This window comes from Eutrigla gurnardus, assembly GCF_963514095.1.
Source record: "Eutrigla gurnardus genome assembly, chromosome: 24".
NCBI classification, from domain to species: domain Eukaryota; kingdom Metazoa; phylum Chordata; class Actinopteri; order Perciformes; family Triglidae; genus Eutrigla; species Eutrigla gurnardus.
The window spans coordinates 6,099,039-6,116,403 of record NC_139935.1 but is presented as its reverse complement, the minus strand read 5'-3'; the positions used below and the strand labels follow the sequence as shown (position 1 = coordinate 6,116,403).

Here is a 17,365-nt window from a genome sequence, read left to right as displayed (position 1 = left end):
TTCCTGGGATTGCATCATGTGCGACGGCCGAGCTGGAACATCTCCGTCCGTGCGCAGAGGAACTCCCGAAACCACTTTACGCTCACAGGAAATACCTCCGACGGTTATACGGCACCTCATCCAGCCTCGGGGCCTGAAAGGCAGCTCGCTACCTGTTGCTACGGCAACCGCACTGTTTGTAAACATTTCATTGCCTTTTTTTTTTTTTTTTTTGTTCCCCCAGCTAGATGACGGAAGCCCCTCCGGCACGGCATGATACTCTGAGAGCCACCGCTAGCATTAATGATGTATTTAAGTGACTCTGAGTAGAAACACTAGAACTATATTTATATTTTACAATGGAACAAACTAGTCCCGACACCTGAAACATATTCATGCGTGTGCGTGTCATTACGACACCAAGGTGCGGTTATATTTATGGCTTATCTGCTGCATTAATATGCTGCAAACAACATGTTTTCACTCTGATTCGCCGAATCAATTTAAACTTTCCACTGAGTCGAAGGGAAAAGTGGTGATTTGGGCTTTTTTCTCACTGATTTCATGAATAACTGACGTGATCTTTGCGTCACGAGGAGGCGGGACGCTGGCAGTGAAGCGGTAGCAAAGGAAGAGAGGTGAAATAATGTCCAACACCCACAGCGGAGATCTGATTACACAGTCCAGCACCCGGCTGCGACCTCACATCCATCACACCTGACCTCGACCTTGAAGTGTGACGGATTAGCGACATCTGATCGGATTTTTACACGCTTCCTCTGATATTGATGACGCTGTTGGCTTTGAACAATGCATGCTGGGATCTAACCGAACCCTCTGTAAAACAACCAGCCACAAACGAAGGCTGCTCTTGTCGGTTATTTGACAGAATATACAAACTATACTTCTTCCATATTCAATGGATGATTCTGGTTTGGATCTCCGAGTCTGGCAGCTAATCTTTGCCATTGCTGGCGTTGGTTTCATATTTACTGGAAAGAAATAAGAGTGATATCAAACTTTTGGCAGTAAAATGTAAAAAAAAAAACGTCAAAACCAACCATTCTCACAGCAGAATCGCTCCATTGAAGCTGCCTAATTTGTCCCATCTTTTCGATATTCATGCACACATGCTAAAGCAGAAAAGTGCATGTTCCTCTTAATGCTGGTTGTTGGACAAGCAGAGCGTTACATAATCTCCCCAAAGCACCTGAAAGCATTTAATCCTCACCAAAGTCCCCTCTCCAAAATGATGATTCAGTGCACACTTTGTGTACAGTGAGATCCCCCAGAGAACATACTGCAGCTCCTCCATCTTCCCCTCCCCCCCTGCTCCCTTTTGATCCGCCTCTCTCTCCCCCTCAATCACACTGACAGCGGCGTGATGTCAGCCCGCAGGAATCCACTCTGTAATTTTCAGGGTGCGTGCACGCGATGCGTGTGATCCGAGATGCGTCGCGGCGACCGCCCGTTTCCCGTGCGTTTCAAGTGAACGCAAGCGGAGAGAGTTTATTTCTTTTTTTCGGAGCACACCTGCTTCCTGACCTTTGACCTTCCTGCCTTTTAACGGCGCTCCCTCCGCTTTGCTTCCAGCTCTCATGAAAAGTGAAGTCATCCCTCAAAAAGCCATTTTTAAGCTTCCAGCAAGTGTGAAGAATGTACATGAAGGTATATGGAGTAGTTTGTGCAACATCTGGGAAAGTGTGTTGGTTTAGAGTCACAGAAAAGCTCCGAAATCATAAAGCCTCAAAATAATAAGCATAGAAGAGTTCAGAAGTGTGATAAAATGACTTGATGGCCGTTATAGAGGGACTTTATGAGTTGGTTCCTTTAATGAAGGAGCTTTTTGACCCGGTAGCTCGTCGCAGAAACCCTCGGTGGTCTCGGCTAGACGAGTCCAAACTGCCAACTCTTTCCAGTAACAGTTTTGCTGTTGGCTTCGCTGCTTTATGAGAGTTAATGAAAGGGGAGGGGAGGAGAACTTATGAATGAATAAACTGTGTTTCTATTAATAATGCTAATTTGGAGTGGCAGCGGTCCACCACGCTGGTCCAGACAGAAATTATTCACGTAAAAAAAGTCCATGCAGAACTTTGACCATCACCGTGGCAACCGTTAATACGTGCACTCCTGAGCTGCTGTGGCTCCCTCCACCTCTGGAGGAGCTCCTGTGTGCGTCCACGTCTTGTAAACGCACACATACCTGAAAGGAGAAGTCACGCGACCCACTTTCATTAATCCTCCCTCTGCACATTATCGTGCCGCCGCTTGAGCGATTCCCTTTCAACGTGTTGACTTTATTGCCAACGCCGAGCTAAGCACCCAAGTCCCTTGTATAATATCGGAGCACCTGTTATTCATAACATCACCTCCTGGCACTGATCCCCCCCTGCTAACAAAATGAAAAATGATTGGAGTTTATTCAAGCTCTGACAAAAAAGGCCGCTGGCTGGATGGGATTAGTCGGAGGACAAAGCGCGGTGAAGTCATCCCACACTTGTCACACACCCGATCATTCATGCTGTTATTGTCAATGAGCACTTCAACAGATGGGAGTCATGAGGTGTTATTATTATAGAGGCACAGGTACAAACATGACGGCTGGCACTGAAATATCGAGCAGGCTTCTCGCCTAAAAAAGACATTCATTCATCCGTAAATATGAATATTTCTCATTCTGGTACAAAAAGGTCCCTGTCAGGGTTACGTGAGGTCTGGCGCCACAGATGGCGGCTAATTAAGTTAGCGTTTTTGGCAGTTTGGGGTTCACACCTTCGCCAAGCCACGGCGCCGCCGACAACACGGAGAAAATATGTACGCACCCGGCGAACACGAGCGTTTTAACAGCCAGCGCTCGTCCTCCAGCAGAGGAAGGCCCAGAGGACACACCGCTGCTTCCAGGCGTCCATTTACACCTAACACTGTAAAACCCACAGTCCAGGTTCCATCACATCCACCCTACGTCAGCCCAAACCGTTGCTCTTGTTTTCCCCCCAGCTGAAAAAGTTGATTATTTCGGGGTATTTATCCGAAATAGCTTGATATTAAAGGCTCATTATGCCTGATAAGTAGAGTAAATTAAGTGTAATTTAGGCCGTGGGATTCAAATCTTCAAAGGGCGTTTGTGTAATGAAAGAAAGGTGTTTTTAAAAATCAGCTTTGGCCAGAAGTCCGTTCACAACAGAAACACATGAATCCGACTCCCACCGCGACACCGAGGGGCTGATTTGGAGACCCGGAGCTCCCCTCCACGTCCCCTCGCTGAACCTTTTCTGTGAACTAAGTGATGTATTTGTGATCCATCTCGGAGATTCTGCAGATACGTGATACATGCGTTACACGTCTGTGACCCTTCCATGAGCATGGGTGTCTTTGTCATGGCAACGGGCTGTATCTAGTTCGTTGATCCTGTTCTAATGAGTCGTGGTGAACAAACTACGGTTGTACATTACACCCCGTACACGCTGTTCTTGTCTGCCGCCTGCAGCCCAGATCTCTGAGGAACTGGATGTGGAGTCTGTCTCACTCCTGCAGGGGAATGACCTCAGCCCTGAATCATGTGGCGCCTTGCCGAGAGTGTGCACAGCGCAATCACCCAGCCATCTTTCTTACTCATAAACTGTCAGAGGGCCTCACACAGAGGCCGCTCACACACTGCAGGAGCCCCCGAGCACGCCGCTTCCAACCTCAAATTAGGCAATATCGGGATTTGGAGATTTCCGTAGCAACTCTGGACTCTTTAATAAGCCGTTTTTAGAAATAATAGAATAATAATTTTTCATCCATCGATTGCTTTGTGGGGATTTAAAACAAAAGACGTTGAACTTTTATGACAGGAGGAACAAGAAATCAAAGTCAGCCGCCGTGTAATGCCGTCAGCTCGTGAGCTCAGCGAGTTGGAAACGCTGCGATGCGAGCCCAAACGGATGCATGCTGATGTCATTGCCTGTGGGCAGATCCTTTCCTCGCTCGCACACAAATGAGTCGCAGCATGTTCTCATCTCGGGCCCCGCTTTTGTCTTTTGAACATAATGCTGAAAAGTAATACGTTGCTTGGCAAAGGAGCTCACAGTCTGTATTCATCTATTTATCATGCTTCCATTTATCATAGTCAGGGAGTCATTGAATGGGGCATTCATAAACCAGATGTCACATGTCCAAGCTTTTATGATGTTAGAGTCGATGTTTCCCATCATCCCCCAGGTCCAAACGCATCAGACCACCTATCTGCAAGGTACGGAAGAAGACCGCAGCCTTAATCCTCTGGCACGACTCATTCTTGGAGTCAAACATTTCTCCTTATGGGAAAATCCATCAGCCGTGAATGACGGTCGGCAACTTTCGGTAATTCGCTGCGACGGGACTGGAAGTCCAAGAAAGCTCTGGCGCTGTCAGAGGACTTGTGGCATAATGGCGCTTTGTGGCGGGGCTGGTAGGACGTGGCGGCGACGACTCTATTCTGCTGAGTGACTAATAATAACATGACAGGGCGATGATGACATGTGTGGGATTGGACGCAGTGCGTGGGACTAGTTTAGGGCCCACTTACAGTCCGATGACAGAACAGGTTATATCAGCCCCGGCGTGATGAGGTCACATGTTGTGTTTAAACATGCACAGCCTCCGCCGACGCTGAAAGGTCGCTGACTTAAACATTTCGACGTCATCTTCTTAACAAAACATCATCTTATTTCCTGGCAAGTGTCGGGTTTGTGGGATCCATACCTTCTAATCCCTCCAGAAACTAAATGTGAAGTACAATAGGACATCAAAATAAGGCCCTCATGGTTCCATCTTCCTTTAATCCACCAGGTGAAGGAGCATGCGTTCCCGTAGCAACAGCCTGGAGGACGTGACGAAGGCCAAGCCGGCGCAGCAGCAGCAGGCCGACGCGCGGAAGCGATCGGTGGCGCGAGAGGAGCCCTCCGGGAGGGCCGAGCGCCGCGGGCGCCACCGGGAGCCGCCGGACGACACCGGCACCATTCAGAGGAACCACAAGACGGCCAAGAACGGCACGTGTGCGGCTGGGAGCGGGGGCAGCAGCGTGGGCAGCAGCAGCGGGGGCAGCAGCAGCGCTGGCGGTGCTGCAAAGGGAGGACGGAGGGAGAAGGGCAGGGACCTCTCCCGAGATGACCTCGTCTTCCTGCTGAGCTTGCTGGAGGGAGAGCTGCAGGTAAACACGACTCTCATGCTGTTAAAACCTGCTTCCCAGAGCTGAATCTAACCACGCCCACCTTCTTCTCCCTCCGCAGGCCAGAGACGAGGTGATCACAGTGCTGAAGGCGGAGAAAATGGACATGGCGCTGCTGGAGGCCAAGTACGGCTTCGTCACGCCGCAGACGGTCCTGCAGTCCCTGCAGAGGGACGCCATCCAGGGCAAGGCCGACGTCTTCCAGGAGGACATCTACGAGAAGCCCATGGTGGAGGTAACACCAGCTCCCCGTCACGAGTACAACCTTAAGGGTGATGCAGATGTGTGACAGATGTTGTCCTCCTCACAGCTGGACAAGTTGGTGGAGAAGCAGAGGGAGACGCACCGTCGGATGCTGGAGCAGCTGCTGATGGTGGAGCAGGCGCACAAGCAGGCCCTGTACAAGCTGGAGGACGAGAAGCGGAACCACGGCGAGTTCATGAAGAAGAGCGACGAGTTCACCAACCTGCTGGAGCAGGAGCGCGAGAGGTCAGTGTGCGACCACCGCGGCGTCGAGGTGGAATTCAAATCTGCATCGGGTTTCAAGGGGAAAGTGTCATACGTTGCCTTGACAACGTGCTCCATGAACAGAAAAAGCACTTTAAGTACATTAAGTGACGACACCAGGCAGGAATCCGGCCCCTAAGTGCCGAATCAAACCGGCGCCAACGCACAATCATTCTTAATTTAGCAACGACTGTCATCTCCACCGTCCTGACAGATCAAATGTCAGTCTTCTCCCGTGACCTTGAGATCGGAGGAGGTTGTTAAATTACAATGCCTTGCTCCCAGCCAGTAAAAGAGCCGTTTCCAATCCAGCTCCAGCCATTCAGCGCTGCCAGCATGTCTTAATAAAGCCTGCGTAGCATTAGCCTCAAATTAAACATGTTCTTTGGGATTACCGGGGGAAAGACCACCCTAAAGAGTTTCTGTTTTATTCCCATGACCCGGACCAGGTCCTTTACTTTTTATTATCACCCTTTATTGAACAACTGTGCACGGAGCTGGAGCGCACCGAGTTTTCACTGGAGGCCGTCCAGCCGTGTGTTGACAGATCATTTAGATCTGAGCTCAGATACGCAAACAAGCTTTCCATGTACGAGGATGGATGTTTAGCATTCATAGCACGCTGAAATATTACAAACTATGAGGTGTATGGTCCTGGGGATGAACTTACTCTCCGTCCTCCACTCTTATCAGCTCAAAAGTTGTCAAATATTTCAGGTTTGTGAAGAATCGCCATCTCGGCAGGGTAAATAATGGAGCTGCTGAACATCAACCGTGGGTTTAAAGCATTAGTTCGGCCTCGCACGAACCTGGAAACACACACATGCAGCCTCAGCAATTTATTTCACTAAAGGAAACACAGCTGGACGTCGGCCCGTGACCTATTTGGGTGCCGGACCTTCGTCGCAGCAGAATGTTTGAGTTGGACGGGCGAGCTGCGTGTCACCGGGCGCGTCAGGAAGGAGCGGCTGCCATGAAAAATAGGCGTCCGTCCAGGGTCCGGCTAATTACCGCGTGAGAAAAGGGGCGAGGGATTTATACGACAAAAAACACCAACTAACCTCATGGCTCTGAGGAGCATCAATCACACTGCATGTTAACAAGATTAGCCTCGACAGAGCTGATGCATCATTTGAGTCTTATTTTTTACAGTTTGGCATCATTTCCTTCAGTTATAATCCCAGATCACAACAAAATGGAAGAAAAAAAACAACAAACTTGCAGTCCTGCAGCCAATAAATCTGGGGATGTACTCTGTCTCTCTGTGAAAACTCCCAGCGCTGATCACAGAAAGAGGTTTTAACAAGAAGCCATATTTCAGGCCCCACTAATCCTGTAAAGATGTGGAGGTAGACATGTCATCGAGACGGGCCCTCCAGCAGGAAGAAACAGAGGATCCCCGAGGAGCTTGAGTCAACGACATTTTAAGCCTTCGCCCGAGCACGAAAACCCAACGTTTGTTCAGCGGCTTCTGTTCTGCTCTGCGCTCCTTCCAAAACATTATTACAGAGGGCTAGAAAAAGTGAAAAACACCCAGAATAGCTTGGACTTTTAGAGGAAACGCCACTTATCGCTTGTCTGAGGAGAGCAGAAGCAGCTCTTTGTTGTGAGACTTGTGATGTCATCATGTTAAGATGTCAGAAACTCCTCCTCTCCTGACCTTCTGACCTCGGATCAGAGCAGGATGCCTCTGACTGCTGACTGACCTTCTCCTGGAAGCCCTAAAAAAGCGAGTTAAACCCCCCCCTTCTGATTAATTTGCGTCCGCGAGTGATGACCTCATCGCGCGGCGTGTACTGCAGGAGCAGCAGGGGTGTGAGAGCGAGAGCGGCGTCCTAACCACCAACAGATGTTACTTTAAACATGACCTCACACACACACACACACACACACGCCTTTGTTCTTCTTCAGAAAAATAGATCTATATCCTCCGATTTCACGCGTAGAATAACGAAACTGAAATCCTGGCTCGCGTTTGTGAGCGTGAGGAGGTCAGCTGACGTGGTCATGTGATGCACTGCGTGGAAACATGAGCCTCCTGCTATCTTCCCCATGTAAAGCTCCACACGCCGATGCCTCCTGTGATGTCATGGCAGTAAAACGCTCACAGCGCCCTCGTGTTTACCGAGCCAGCTGGTCTGGGATCATTTTGTACCAAAAGGGAGAAGAACTTGTTGCCTTTTCTAGTTTCTTTAATGCTTTTATTCTAATTCTTAATGATAAACACGATCATTAACAGGGAAAACTGCGGTATTTAAGGTGGAAAATGCTCAGAATTACATCATTATGTCCACAATACGCAAAACAAACACTTATGTATGTTTTTTCCAGACCTTTCCTTTCTGTATGACTCATGATCTCAAGGCCATAATGTGTGAAAACTGCTTATATGGACTGAAGGGCTGCTGTTTACATAAGCTGCTTACACTGAGAGTTTGTTACTCTCAGTGTAACTTACTGCTTTACATATTCACGTAATATTAGATAATAATCAGTGTGAGAAATTAAGACAGATTTAATCAATAAGAATTAATCACCTGCTTATAGAAATCCATTAAAAAATGATAAAAAAATGAATATTGGTCGGCTATTAACATCCTTCTGAGTCACGCTGCTTACACAACATCACGGCCTCCACGAGGGAGCCCATGGAATGATGGGAAAAAAACACCCCGAAGGTGATCCGAAAAACAAAGTCGACGTAATCTCCTGGCACGCCTGCGCCGTAATTACCAGCGAGTGACTTTCAGCTCCGGTAGCTGCTCCGACGTGACACCGCATGACCCTCCAATCGCCTAAGTGATTTGCAACACATCTTCATGCCATCTGGTCCGCTGGTGGTGACATCACTCTGGCGGATCAGATGGGAGAACATTCTTTGGTGATGAGATGCTTATTAGCAAGACCTGCCCTGTTCTCTGGAACTGGGACGGCGTTTGTTACGATTCATGAGGTTATTAATTATGTTTCTGCAGCTCTGAGGCAGGTTTCGAACTTCCACGCCGTGTATCTGCCCTCACCTGTGTTCCTCAGATATCATCAGACACATTCATCGACCGTTACGTCCTCACTGCACCTGTACATTCCTGTTCAAAGCCGGCGTCAAACCTCCGATATGATAAACGAGAGGGATGTAGGAGAAATCGTCTGGCCAGTTTCAAGCTATGAGATATTATACATATCTTTCTGGAAAAAGCAGATTTCTTGTTTGTGGAAGTACACGTGTGCGTCAAACACACTTCCTTTTATGGGAAGGAAAAGCTTCTCCCTGCTCCGACCGCCGCACATGACGTTACACTCGCATATTTGCAGTTGTGTGCTTTGAAGCCCCATCAGCCGAGGTCAGGGATCACACCAACACGACACATTCAGGGACAGCCGCCCGCGTCATCACGCCGTCACGTAACGACGCTCCAGGTCGATTCTCACGCATCAAACGCAACTTTCACTTTTCAGCATCTGTTCTCGCCACTCATTAGTCACCGGCGCTCTCGTTGCCACGACAACACCCCTAACAAACAACCCGCTGGAGCTGTGATTAGCTAATGTGCGTTAATTAAACATTTGCAATTTCACAGTTGGACACTCATTCAAAATGATCCACATTACTAGAAGATGACTTGTGTGTGCGGATGCTCGTCGCCATCGTTCCCACAGTAGGAAACAGTGATCCCAGGCCGGTCTGCCAACTCTCCCTCCCCTGCTTTGGCCAGATAACCGGCAGATTGCTCCACAGACTCGTGTGAATCGACTGAAACGAGGCAACTTTCAGCTCCTTTCCCTTCACTTAACATTCAAGCTCTGTCTGCAGTGATGTACGTGATTTCTCCTCATTCTAATCGCCTTTTCCGGAGAGCATATTAAGTTTACGAATTTATTAATTGTATATTCACTTTAATCCACCTGATAAATACAGTCAACTGTCCTGGGAACGCATGTCGATCGTAACCTTTCCCACTGGAGACAAAAGCCAGATGTTCGTGGGTGTTAGTGGGTTTTTTTTCTTGTCCAGTTGGAAATAGAATCAATTTGAAGGAGAATGATATTCTGGTCAGAAAAGTTGCATTTGAAATGTTTGGGGTCTGGAGGGCTTTTTATGAAATGCTTTGAAGGAAAACAGACCCTGCATCTTCTTATTTCCCCTCTCACTAATGGGGAGGATTTCAGAAAAATAAAGCTTTCCTCGCCGGTATGAACACAGAAACTCTTTTTTGTAAATACGGATGTGGGTTTACCTCGAGCAAAGCAGTTCCTTTTCACTAGAATAGGAGAAATGAGGCTTGTTTTGCTGTAGTTTGTGCTCAGCCTCACGTTTTCCTGCGGTTATCTCAGAGCCTAAATATGAAGGTGAGCTCTAAAAAGGATGGAGACAAGGTGCACTGCAGATGTGCTGCATCAGGAGACATTAAACAGACACCACTCACATGAAAGTGCATGCTGCATGTGTGCTCCCCCTCTTTAAAAGTGTGTGTGAGAGACCGTCAGCGTGTTACTCTGCTACATCTGCAGACTCGGTGGTAATTAGGGCCCCGAGAGTCGTCACCGAATGGCGTAATGTGATTACATCTCCCTGACAGAATGCGGCGATTAGACCTCACCGACCACAAGGACGCAGGCTTGCTTGTGTTTTTCCAACCTTTTTCTCCCGGCTCGCTATAAAAGGAGAGAAAACTTAAAATAGAACGCGAGTGTCGTGTGCTATTCCTGTCAGTGTGAGAAAGACTCTTTTGTAAAGAAGAAAGGTTCGTTTTCTGCATTTAAATGTGGGGGGAAAGTAATTTTTCCAACACATTTTTTACTTTAAAAAGTCTCTGTAAAGGTCTCATATCATTAAAACAGAGATAAATTGGACCACACATGAAATATAAAGACTTATCTGAGGTTGATGTAGGAATCTGCAGGAGTCATGTGTGAGCTAATCTTCTATTTGTGAAAGGAAATAGCAGCGAGGGCGGAGGGCCGGGGGGTCAGCTAATGTGGCGTTAGCATGACATTAGCGCGCTGGCTGTGAACCAGAGCTGCAGACAGCGAGCGATGGCCGGACTCACGCCGCCGCGGCCGACAGAGAATGGCATGTGACCCCCCCCGAACTCTCTGATTTACCTCCTTCTCGCGTTTGTTCTAGCGGACGCCTTCTTGAGTTACAGCTTTGGCAAAACATGGCAAAGGGAAGCCATTTCTTTTCACCTCCCGTCCTGTCGGGCTGGGAAGGAAGCGACGGCGAGAAACATGATGTCGTCTGAACAATGAGCCTGCGCCGGCGCTCGCGGCCAACTCGGTGTCGAGATAGTGAGTGAAATATGGAGGCGGGAGAGGAACCGCCTGGTGAACGGGTGGATCAAACTGGTGACATTTTCTGGTGGAGCTCATAAGTCATATTGACAATGGCTCACTAACTGTTGATACACCAGTGATGGAAGCTTCAAATGCATCATTTAAACACTTAATTATATCATAATACAAAATAATTAGTCTTTTATTAAGAATAATACAATTAAAGAATGTAGCTAAATGAGCTAAATTGAATACATATTGCCGATTCGTCCGAATAGGGGGATAAAATGTATAACATGTAAAAGAAAAGAAGGTAATTCAGTAAAACCTTGGCAGATGTGTTCTCATATCCTGAGCTCATATCCTGTTTCGCCCACTGGGAGGAAGAGTCCGTTTAGGGCCTTACAGGCAAACACAACTCGACCCGTGGGAATTCATTCGGATCGGTTATCTTTGTTTCCTCTCTCACAACATTACACGATGGAAACGGTTGCCTCCTCGGCCCTCCCTCCGGTTTGAAGCGGGATGAGTAGAGCAGAGTACCTGATTTACGCCTCCGTGCGCGTAGAAACGTAAGATTGTCATCCATTTAAAAACTCCACTTGGTCCGCGAGGATTTAACGGGATTTGTGTAAATTGAAAATAGCTCTCGTAAGTGTCTCTGGGTGTGAGACGGCACCTGATTTGGAGGTGCTAACTGGTGATTAGGGATGTTTATAGGAAGCTGGGTTTCATTTAGCCTGGAAAACAAAGCCACCGATTTACTCGCGGTGGAGGGGAGTTGGACGTTTTTTAGCATTTATCATCGCGAAGGAATTCAAAGTTGTCAAAATCGTTGCGTAACGTGCGAAAGTGAAAAAAGAAACGAGAGAAAGTAAAAGTGAGTTTATGGTTGGCGAGGGAGTGAAAGGAATCTCAAGGCTGGAGGCGAGGACCTGTCGAGAACGAGGTGGTCGGGTGTCAAGATGGGATATGGAAACCAACGTTTGGGGATTGACTGTTTGGCGGGGGAACAATACGCTGTCGGAGGGACCACCCCGTCGCAGTGCATCCTGGGCTTTGACGAGACCCTCACACCAACCAGGAAATAAGAGCCACGGCTGGGTTTTAAATTCCCCGGCCCAGGTCCGATGATGATTGATGAGAAGGTTTTCCTGTAAGGTTACGAGGCGGGAGAATAGCTGGCACTGGGCTGAGATACAAGAGTCAACATTAGCTTTTCACACACACCTTTTCCCTCAATAGTAACGATTGTTTTCATAAAAGTCAAGGAAATCATTAAAACTTAATCATTATGTATCTGTGAGTAATGTCGTGAGAAATAGATTCATAAAAGGACGTGGAAGCAATATTCCATCTTTAACAAGCCTGCCGAGTCTCAGCAGAAACGTGATTTAACTCTCAATAATACGAGGAACAGAAAACCCAACGCTGCGTTTTCACGGCGGGAGACGAGAGCGGCGCCCGGCTCGTTAATACGACTCCGATGGCCGATGGCTCCTACGCTTTTATTAAGTTACAAGAATACGCGTTTTCATAACAGCAAAACAAATAACATCCACCTTCCCTTCATCCGCCCCAGAACTCTGAACCGCACTCGTCCTCCGAGTCATTTCCAGAGCAAAAAAAAAAACAGCCTTTTTTTCATCCAAGCCCAAAACCTCAATTGCACTGTATTTTTCCAAGATTGAATTATGCAGTCAAGTTCGTTTTCCTCAGAAAGCTCCCATCCTGATGTCGACCTGCTGAGAACGATGCCCTTGTAACACTCGGGGATGAAGACATCTAGGAGATCAGAGTTTTTGATGGGGCTGCAGCAGGATTTAAGCACTAAAAACTTTTTTCTTCTTTTTTTTTTCAAAGTCCAGCAGCTGATATCTCTGGACAAATGTTTTTTGGGCTTGAAACCGAGCAAATCCTTCTGGCAGAGTCTGGGAAGGGTGGGTGGGTAGTATGACTAAAGGGTGGAAAAACGGTTTTAAAGGGTCTATCCAGTTTCAGGAGTCTCTCATGGCTTAGTGAAGTGGAAGAAAAGGGGAAGTATCCATGTCAGCGAGGAGACAAGTGAGGTTAGATACTCAACCCTGACGAGGTAACTGCAAAGAGTCCAGTTGCTCATCTCGTTCCTCCAGAAAGACATTCATGTTTTGTTATATGTCCCAGTGCCAAAGCAGAGAATTTCTCTTCATATCACCTCTAAAAAAACATCCAAAAACTAGAATGTGTAATCATGAGGAGGAGGAGGAGGAGCCGTATCCGCGGTCCTGGACAAAGAGCAAACACGAGAGAGAATAAATGCTATGCCTCGATCTCTCTAATTTAATGTAAGTATAGCATGAGCTCATTCCTAAGGCACACTCGTGTGTTTTTTTTTTTTTTCAAACAAAGAAAATTATGAGCTCACATTTGGAGAAGCCCGTAAATTACAGCCAGTTTTATGCCTCAACCCAAATTATCATAAAAAATCTGATTTAGCAGCTATTCTTTTGCTCTGTCGGGCCTTGGCCTCTTTTCAGACGGACTGCACAGCGTCCAGATTTTAATATTACATTTGAAATGAAAGCCTGACTCTTTGCTCGCGAAGGGTAAAATTAAATGCAATTTATAGGATGGAATGAAAAAAAAAAAAAAACCATGATTTGGCATTTGTTTTAAGCCCAAACATATTTGTTTTGGTTCTGGATGCCCTAACTGGAGGGATCAGCGCCTTTGAGTCATCAAATGTTGAAAAGTAGGCATGTGATGGGAGGTTACTCTGTAGCTGAAGCCCTTTAAGATGTGTTTGCGCTGCAGCAAAAACTATCATGCAAAATTAAACAAGAATTCTTGAAAATTCACCGAAATCTCCAGCTAAATAATCATCAGCGTTGGCAAAACTTTTGATTGGAAAACTGTGTAAAAAAAGAGGGCAGAAGTGCATGTAAAGATCCGTTCATCGGCGCCAACAGATGCTTTTCATATTTTTTAAATATCTTGTAAAAGCTCTCAAGGCTAGGCGCCCGGCCAGAGCTAACTGCGCCGAGAGAAAATAAAAATCACCATCAATCGTCATCAACACTGGAAGCCAGCGGACGCAGCTAAACCTCGTAACCCTCGGTGCTAAAATGCCTCGCTGGAAAGCCTCCAGATGGGAGCCATCTGTTGTGTTCAGTCACTGAGGTGAGACTGCTCGTGTCCATCCAGACGGTGACATCACCGCGGTGAAATACAACATCCAGGCCTTTTTCATTAATAAGGCTGCCGATCCCCTCCCCCCCCCCCCCCACCGAGGTGTCCCCCCGGTGCACTTCATCAACGTTGATGCTAACGCAGCCGAGAGAGCTGGAAACACACGGGGCTGCACGTTACCAAGGGTCCCGAACATGCTCCTTGCTGTACTCCCCTGAGAGGTTTCGGGTTTTATGGAGTGGCGTCGGGTCGAGTCACGCTTTAAACCTGTTGGAACCAGGTGACCTGAAGACTATTCCTTTACTGGCTTCAGTCTCATTCACATTTACTATTACTTTGAGAAAAATGACATGTAGATACGACAAGCAGCTACTTAGTTCCCTCGTAACAAGACGTGCAATCAAGCATCCATCCATCCTACGAGGGGATCAAGCTCTCAGCATCGTCAACATTTCACTTCCATGAAACGGGACAGCTCACTCCATGACAATCATTAAGTCTTTATGAAATAACTCAGGGGAGACGCTGCCAAGAACAACATGTCTTTTAAAAGGGATGAAAATCCTGAGACAACAACGCAGACGACGGGAATCCATACAGAGAAGTTGAAGCCATGAAGTGACGGCCAACGTCTGCTTCTCCTCACTTTAATTCAGAGACAATTTGAGGCCAGTTGCCAAGTAACTGGGATAATGAAAGCTGCACGCCTGGACAGGAAGTGAGCAGACAATAGAAGGAGCTTATGTTCAGGATCCCAAGCCACCACCCCGGCCGGGGTCTCGTCCCCTCTGTGCGGTCTGGGAGGGGAGTGATGTCATCCCCGGCGAAGGCAGACGAGCACGCAGACTCACAGTCCATCACAGCTCCGTCTCGCTGAAGTAAATTCCAGCGTCACACCCCGAATCACTATCATTTACATTCCTGGTGAACACAAAGAGGTGGGAGGGTCTGTAACGAGGCAGCAGCTGGCTGCTCGTGATGGAAAGGTTGACTGAAGAGCCGGAAGATAAGACCAGAAAGGGAAGAGATGCTTCTAATAAATCATCTGAAAGAAGTTGTTATTATAGGCAGTGGTCGCTGAATACTGGAGCATCCTATTAAACATTGTGTTGTTTCCGATGAAGCTTTTATTCCGGGTCTGATCGATAAGGCCATCAACTTTCAAACAGTCTTTGCGTAGGCAGGGCCTTCAGGGGGATTATTGGATTATTTACTGTAACTGGAGAGCGTCTTTCCAGAAAATGTAACAGATCACCTGTCATTTCTTTCCAATCGCTCTAATCCCCCCACATGTGAGCCATTATTTCTGAAAAATGATGCGTGTCATCTGAGGTCTTGTTCTTCTGCGGAGGAGAACAGAGCCAACGCGTTATGAGAGGCTTCAGATAAATGACGAGCGAGGACATCTGGCCAGTTTGGTCAGGGGCGTGTCATCGGCATAGACGGAGAAAAACCTCTCAGTTTAGATACATGGAGGTCCATCCTCTACTAGTCTAACTATAAAGATAACTGCTAATTATAACATAGTTTAATGTGGTTTAACTTTGAAATAATCCAAAAGGAACTAAGTCAAAAGGTTGCAGGCTACAAAACAATAAAGATGGGGAATGTCTTCCTCAATAACAAAGTTGATGTCAGAAACTGAAGAATGGCTTTTATGTGCCAAGGCAAAGAACAAGAGCTCCTCTGGGCCAGATAAGAGCCCTATAAGGCACACTTTTATAAACTCAACAGCACGAGGAGGCTCACTACCGACATGCTGAAAGTGTGTTCTCATGTTACATTAAGAGCTCATCTCTCCTCTGACTCAAACTGACCCCCGGATCTGGATAGCAATGCGGTGACGGCCCCCCCATCACTATTTCACCGGGCTTTTTTGGATCCCTTTTCTCATTAATGCAGTTGTGAAAGGACGAGCAGATTAGGAAACCGGTTTCCTTTGTTTAAAGACGCTGGACAGTGTTTGTAGATAAGTCAGAGAATGAGTAAATGGGTCAGAAATCCAAGGAGGAGTCGGATACACAGAGAATTTCAACAGAAGTCCGTTTGACCTCGACTGTTCTGAAGACGAGTGTTGAAAATAAACTATTTCCATCCCTCTGGATGGGATATAGTCGTGAAAAGGAAACATTAACAAGCAACCGGGTGAGAAAAATATCAGGCTTTATGAACCCTTGAAACGTGAGCCTCCACAGACGGTTTGAGATCAATGCTAATCCATCAGGAAACCATCACATCGTCTGTAAAGCGGCTCCTCCCTGCTCACCTGACATCTGGTCGGATTAGTGTGTGTCGGGAGACTGTCATTGTTGGGAGTCGGGGTGTGAAGCGTAATGGGATCGCCACCATGTACTTGTGGAAGTTTTAATAGCAGGAGTCGGTCTCTAAAGCTGCAATTACTGTAATAGAAGCCGATAGCCAGTGATTCCCAACAGTGGTGCTTCAACTCCAGGGGGGACGATACGAGCACGAAGATATAAAATGCAATTCATAAAAAAGGGAAAATAACAGGACAGGATCACTACGTCTTGTAGGGAAGACTTTAACTTTATGTATTCATTCTATAATTAGCAGTGTTTAATAATGTCTAGTTATTGGGAATTGGGAATTTAGTCTGGAATAAATGTTTATGGTTAAATATGGAAGGAAATTAACTTGCGTAGTCCTAAAGAATTAGAATTCTATGCAAACAACGATGGGAAAAATAAAATCCTCCTTAAGTGTTTGCTGTTTACATCAAAAGACATGAAGTGCTGGAGGGGTAATGATTATCAGCTGTACCACACACACACACACACCTCCACACACACCTCTGGTACTTTCTCGCTCCACGTGTGCTCCTTTGTTAGGCGATAGCTGTTGTTAGAGTGTAAATTGCAGTCTTCCTGCTGCAGCCCTTCAATCTGACGCTGCCAGATTGATTCCTGCCTATAATCTTATATCACTCCACGGTGGTATGACGTGTCTGGTGTGCTATGCGGGCGGATACGGGGAACTATTTTTTTTCCTATCGCTGGTTTGGGGAAAACAACAACATTACCACGTAGAGTGAAGTGTTCGCACAGAACAGAACAACCAAGACAGCCAATAAAGCCGGATAATACATATGTGTGTGAAACGTAAAGCACTCTAGTTTACGTAACAGACATATGTTTGGATTTTCATTTCATCAAATATTAATATTAGTTGCTGCCTGAAAAGATGCAGGTTTGGTTCTGAACATGAAAGGAAAATAAAGAAACTTTA

General features: G+C 46.8%; 2 protein-coding genes across 2 annotated transcripts in view; one reads left to right on the top strand and one right to left on the bottom strand.

The window, feature by feature from the left end:
- Nucleotides 1-17,365, bottom strand: part of ect2l (epithelial cell transforming 2 like) — a 56,044-nt gene that overhangs the window by 14,832 nt on the left and 23,847 nt on the right. The window lies entirely within an intron of this gene.
- The window catches only part of filip1l (filamin A interacting protein 1-like), a 44,850-nt gene that overhangs the window by 11,466 nt on the left and 16,019 nt on the right, over nt 1-17,365 (top strand). The window contains exons 2-4 of the mRNA XM_084004074.1: nt 4,792-5,152; nt 5,232-5,405; nt 5,481-5,659. Coding sequence (XP_083860200.1) covers nt 4,802-5,152; nt 5,232-5,405; nt 5,481-5,659 — 704 coding nt within the window. The 5' untranslated portion in view covers nt 4,792-4,801. The remainder of the gene's footprint in view (nt 1-4,791; nt 5,153-5,231; nt 5,406-5,480; nt 5,660-17,365) is intronic.